The sequence below is a fragment of the Ostrea edulis genome, chromosome 9 (genome assembly GCF_947568905.1).
Source record: "Ostrea edulis chromosome 9, xbOstEdul1.1, whole genome shotgun sequence".
Lineage (NCBI taxonomy): Eukaryota > Metazoa > Mollusca > Bivalvia > Ostreida > Ostreidae > Ostrea > Ostrea edulis.
The window spans coordinates 61,690,820-61,696,886 of NC_079172.1; the positions used below are offsets into that span (position 1 = coordinate 61,690,820).

Genomic DNA, 6,067 nt, shown 5'->3' on the forward strand with positions numbered 1-6,067 from the left:
GTATTCACAACCCATTATTTCACAATTATACATTTCTTATCAGACGAGCCACTCGGAACAGCTTGTTAACATGAAGATATTAATTTCGTTTTTTCTCTTAGTTTGGCATATACTGTACTCGGTAGCTTATTCAGATATTGACATTCGAGATGAAGTTAAAGAGATTCGGAAACTTTTGGAGAAACAAAACGCGAAAATCAAAATCCTCGAAAACGAAAACGAAGTTTTGAAGAAGGAAGTAGGTGAACTAAAAGAGACTGTGGCTAAATTTAGTGAACACATCCCAAATCAAGAGGACGAGAGCGAAGGTTGGACGGGATCGCAAACCTTATCAAAGAAAGATACACGTAAGTGTTTATGGAAGAAAAATTGCTAGAAGAGATGTTAAGAAATTAATAAGAACCTATAGAATAACATAATCTTTAAAATTAGGGATTTTAAGGGGCTGGATCCTTAGGTCCTCAAAGTTTTATACCTCATTACGGAATTGTATTTTGTTGAACATTATTGAGGAGAAATATATTGGCCCTTGAAAGCGATTGTTCATAAGAGAATTATGGGACTGTGTCTAACATGTATTTTTAGTAAGATAGATATTCCGAAATATGTTATAGAAGCAAACGTTTTCAAACTTTAATGCCCTTTAATCTGACAACAAGAAAAAGGGGGGCATATTATATATATATATATCTAAAACGATAAGTTCCTAATGTAACCATCTAAAACCACAAATAGCACTAATATATAAAAAAGTTTTTAAAGGGTTAGATCAATAAATCTTCAAAATTATATATCTGGTTACGGAGAAATGATTTGTTAAGCATTTAAAATTATTGTATGTTGTTTATATGTCCCATTCGAGATTTTTTTTTACTATTATAGGAATGTCAACAAATGTAGGATAAGTGTCGCAGACTTATGCCGAGCACTTAAGGCCTTCTTTATCACTACGACAACATACGGCATAACGAAATCCAGTAGCTATCCTCATCTACTTTCCCAGCATTTATAAAACAAGAGGATTTTCTCCCATACAAGTGCCATCTTATCGGGAAAACTATCTATGATCTTACAGCATACATATATTAATGGCGGGACTTGGTATCAATCATTCTACCACAAACTCTACTAGTGCGAAGAAGTTCAGGCTTGAATTATGAGATGCAGACAAAAACCCCTCATTATTTATTTCAATTTCACATTCGTATATAAATGATGGCAAAGTCTGGACATTATCATATACCGAGTTAAATATCACACTTACCTCTATACTTCAACAAAATTAACACGATAGTTACAGAATGTTATTAACACGATAGTTACAGAATGTTATTAACACGATAGTTACAGAATGTTATTAACACGATAGTTACAGAATGTTATTAACACGATAGTTACAGAATGTTATTAACACGATAGTTACAGAATGTTATTAACACGATAGTTACAGAATGTTATTAACACGATAGTTACAGAATGTTATTAACACGATAGTTACAGAATGTTATACTGACGCAAAATTAGAAATGATTCCAAAACCTTCAGATTTTTCCCCAGAATTTCTTTGTGTCGAAGTTAAAGAGATTCGAATCCTCCGTCCCCCCCCCCCCCTTGGTGTTGGATCCATAAAACAGAGATGTGAGATCAGGATAAATTATATAGAGCACTGAAATGACCAACCAGTCTCGAGCAGTGAAAACTAGAATTTGCCAGAGAACCCATCCCTTTAAATAGATTACACAATTCGTGAAAACAACTGTTATACTATACTAACTAATACTTATTTTTTGCAATAAACTACATGCGTGATGGAGACATGAATAGAATGCGCCCTATCTTGTTCATGCACTGTTTAGACGATATGGTACAAAAACAATCCTATAATCCGAGTATTGCTTTGTAGGGCGATTGCTCCTCCCGAACACAGATACCCCGACAACGATTCCCGTCACGCCCGTGGCGTTTTATGCCTATATGTCAGCCAATGAAGCACCTCCAAGTAATCACTTCACTTTCAAATTCGACGTCGTAAAGACCAACGTGGGAAACGCTTATAATAAGCATAGTGGAACATTTGTTGCTCCCGAGACGGGGGTATACGTCTTCACATATACCGTATATTCTCACGTTCATGGTGCCATCTCGTTAAACATTTTCGTAAATGAAGACATGTATGGTGGATCTATAAGTGATACTCAAGACGCTGGTGACTATGACTCCGAAACAACAACTATTGTTGCTTCTCTCAATAACGGGGATAGCGTCAATGTTCGTACCACTCAAGCAAGTACTGCCACTGTTTTGAGCTCTGGGCAGGCTAAAACTACATTTTCTGGATGGAAAATAGGTGGATTTTAAAATGATAAATCTAGATATTCATTCACAGCTTTTTTAAAAGATTTTTTCCGGGATTTGCTTTTTGAAAAATAAAAAACCACGCGGATTAGACTGTTCAATTTTTACTAATATTTTAAAGTTAAATTTATGGAGATAATTCGGACCCAAAGTAGGACGCAGGGTCACCCTATTTTAGTATGGCCCTATTTTTATTAACTACCTTCAACACAGTTTACTAAGCTATAAAAATAGTCCCAGATAAAAGTGAAAACACAATGCAGATATCTGCGAAGATAATACACCCTGCTTAAGCTTTAATAAGTAAGCAAAGCTGTATAGATCATTTATGTCATCATTTCCAAAAAAACAAAAAAAAAAACAAAAAAAAAACAAAAAACAAAACCAAAAATACACTAATTTGAATGAGCATTCATTGTTATCAGCATTCCCATTACAAAGTTTCCAAAATACCAGAATGTGATATGAACATAACATATAAACGATACGATGCAGTGATATCAAACTGGGAATACCATCGTCTTATTCATTTGATTTTTGTCCTTTATCTATAGATAACTTTAAGATAGTATGATCTTTTGGCACTACCGCATTGTCAAGGTGAAACATTTAGCTCACCTAAGCCAAAAGAATGATAAGAGCTTTTTTGATCACTTCCCATTTATCTATCCGTTTGTAAAGTTTAAAATTTTATCTGTTGGACATATTTTCACCAAACGTTAGGTCTACATTCATTCTCAGATGGTCCATGGGTATTTTTGTCTAAATTATGTCATGTTTTGACTTTGTGTTGTTCAAAGAAAAAAATTGTTGTGAATAGAAATTAAAGCATAGATATAAAGGTGTGTTTGTGAGATGTGTATAAGAGATAACGGGAAGTATTAATTTCGAACAAAGCAGGAGGTTGGTCATGTTACTACCTGTTATTTGGCTATGTATTTGAAATAGCAGTAGGAATATAAATGATAGTGACCTAAGGTCATCCTTACACTGATATGTCACCGGACGCATTTCTATAATGTGAAATTATACTATATGTCCCTGGATACTTAATTAAAACAGGGTGTCCTAAAGTCAACCATGAAAGGTGAAGATAACAAACAGTGATCAATGTCATAACTCGTATAAAGGTGAAGATAACAAACAGTGATCAATCTCATAACTCCTATAAAGGTGAAGATAACGAACAATGATCAATCTCATAACTCCTATAAGCAATACAAAATAGATAGTTAGACATACACGGACCCCTGGACACACCAGACATGGGGGTCAGGAGGAGTAAGCATCCCCTGTCGACTGGTCACTATATCTTGATCAGATAAAAGTAATTATTCGTAGTCAAAAGGAGTGTGCCAAGAACGGTGTAATAATCATTATGAAACACGTCAGACAGCATTTGACCCAATCATAGGTTGTATTGGCAAACTAGATCGTTAAAACGACCATAGAATTTGCCAAAGACAAATTACAGAGTGGTAATTTAATAACCATCATTCTATTTCTTTTTACATTTGGCATGAAGCATGTTTGGGACAAGGGACATATAAATTGTAATTTTCAAGATTCCTGAATCCGGGTTTTAATAGTCGGGATAGAAATTGCTAAAAATTTACCATTCTTGAAAAAAAAGACATTTCAATTTGTGAATGATCTTAAGTCATCCTTGTTTTTACGAAATGTCCCGGAAATATATGCTATTGTATGGTTATACATCAGATAAAGGTTACCTAAATGACTTTAGGTCACTTATGTTTTAAAATTCAGTGTCCAGGGAAACATACTATTGTATATGTATTGTACAATTTCAAATCATAGAAAGCTGTCCAGAAGTACCTGACATTTCAGTGCATGGGTACGAATTTGTTAGTTGACCTGTTTTTATATTCACATTAAGCAGAATTTTATTCTCAGACTTCTACGTGTGAAGAAAAATCTCTTGCTATGGCCTTCCATTCGACATTTAAATATATCAACTACGTTTTATCTATTAACAATAGTAACATTTTAGTGATTGTCGGGCCGTTCGTGGAACACTGATTTTGACTTCGAATAACTCCGTTTAGCTGACCAAGATAAAGTGATCACGGCGGATGTGACCGTTCGACAGGGGATTCTTACTCGTCCTAGGCACCTGATCCCACCCCTGATATATTCAGGGGTCAGTGTTTGCCCAACTCTCTATTTTTTTTATTGCTTATAGGAGTTATGAGATTGATCACTCTTCGTTATCTTCACTTTTCATGTTGTTTATTGACTGCAGACATGATAGGGAGTCTGATAATATAGTAAAATGTTCGTCATTAGAAATTTTAATGTACCAAAACGCAAGCTGTATAGCCTTTGCTTCATCGGTATAAATTGTTTCCTCATTCGGAAGTCGTGCAGAGAAAACGTCATTTGTGATAATTGGTGCTGCAGCGACTTTATTTTGGTCTTTGAACCATATGTATACATTTCAAATGTAGTATGTTTGGATAGTTTTTTTTTACTTTGCGCATGTTAGAAATATATCTTTCTGAGGAATATTATTCACTGGATATAATAAAAAATCTGGTAAATTATTGATACTGAAAAAATTATATTTTCCATATATAATCAATTATTTATGATTTTAAAAATGTTGTCAAGGGCAATAACTCCTGTGTTGGAATTTCCTCAACTGGATGTCTATTATAGATTGGTTTCCCTAATATCCATGATTAATCTATACATATTTATGAATTAGCAGGTGTTTTTTTTAAAAAACTGTTGATATTTAAATTTTGTCGTTTCAACAAGTTTTTATCTATTTTTATTATTCTGTTTAATGAAAATGTGTGATTTTCTGATGTTGATATATTCTTCTTTTTTTTGTATGTCTGACATCTTTAAAAAGGTGGCAACATATACATTTTCTTTGGTTATTAATTGAATTAAAGTATATTGAGTGGGAATTAATAAAGTTTATCCACTTTTAACAATTAATATTGATAAGTCACATGAGGATGGAGCTACCTTAATACTCGTCATTCCCCGTGTACACAGTGATCAGTTTATTTACAAATTGTCTGTATCGGGTGGAAGGTATCCCGAAAACGTCACAGATATTTAAATCTAACGTGCTGAATGACTAAATCAGGAATGCTTGTGTAAAACGAAACTATCACTCTGTAATTTCCTAATAGTCATCATAGAAATTGTGATGTTGCATTTTATATGGTAAGTAAACCTATTACTTTTACGTTAATCGAATCATACGAAACATAATCTGTTTCTCTTTTAAGTGAAGCCGATTCCTGTCGATGGCTTCGTCAATTGTAATTCTTAGATTTGTAGAAGTGGCTATTTCTGTAACGTCAGATTGTAATTCTTAGATTGTAGAAGTGGCTATTTCTGTAACGTCAGATTGTAATTCTTAGATTATAGAAGTGGCTATTTTTGTAACGTCAGATTGTAATTCTTAGATTTGTAGAAGTGGCTATTTCTGTAACGTCAGATTGTAATTCTTAGATTTGTAGAAGTGGCTATTTCTGTAACGTCAGATTGTAATTCTTAGATTGTAGAAGTGGCTATTTCTGTAACGTCAGATTGTAATTCTTAGATTTGTAGAAGTGGCTATTTCTGTAACGTCAGATTGTAATTCTTAGATTGTAGAAGTGGCTATTTCTGTAACGTCAGATTGTAATTCTTAGATCTGTAGAAGTGGCTATTTCTGTAACGTCAGATTGTA

At 33.7% G+C, this 6,067-nt stretch overlaps 1 protein-coding gene across 1 annotated transcript; it reads left to right on the top strand.

Moving 5' to 3' along the window:
- Positions 1-2,869, top strand: LOC125659892 (C1q-related factor-like). Its single transcript, XM_048891688.2, has 2 exons — positions 1-347; positions 1,904-2,869. Exons 1-2 carry the CDS (start codon positions 71-73, stop codon positions 2,356-2,358), a joined length of 732 nt encoding a protein of 243 aa, XP_048747645.2. The 5' UTR covers positions 1-70; the 3' UTR covers positions 2,359-2,869.
- The last annotated feature ends 3,198 nt before the right edge of the window (positions 2,870-6,067 follow it).

Bases quoted from the DNA above. Each gene is read 5' to 3' on its own strand.
- LOC125659892 (XM_048891688.2), top strand. From the start codon at position 71: ATGAAGATATTAATTTCGTTTTTTCTCTTAGTTTGGCATATACTGTAC. The intron at 348-1,903 runs GTAAGTGTTTAT...ATTGCTTTGTAG, and splicing joins CTTATCAAAGAAAGATACAC to GGCGATTGCTCCTCCCGAAC.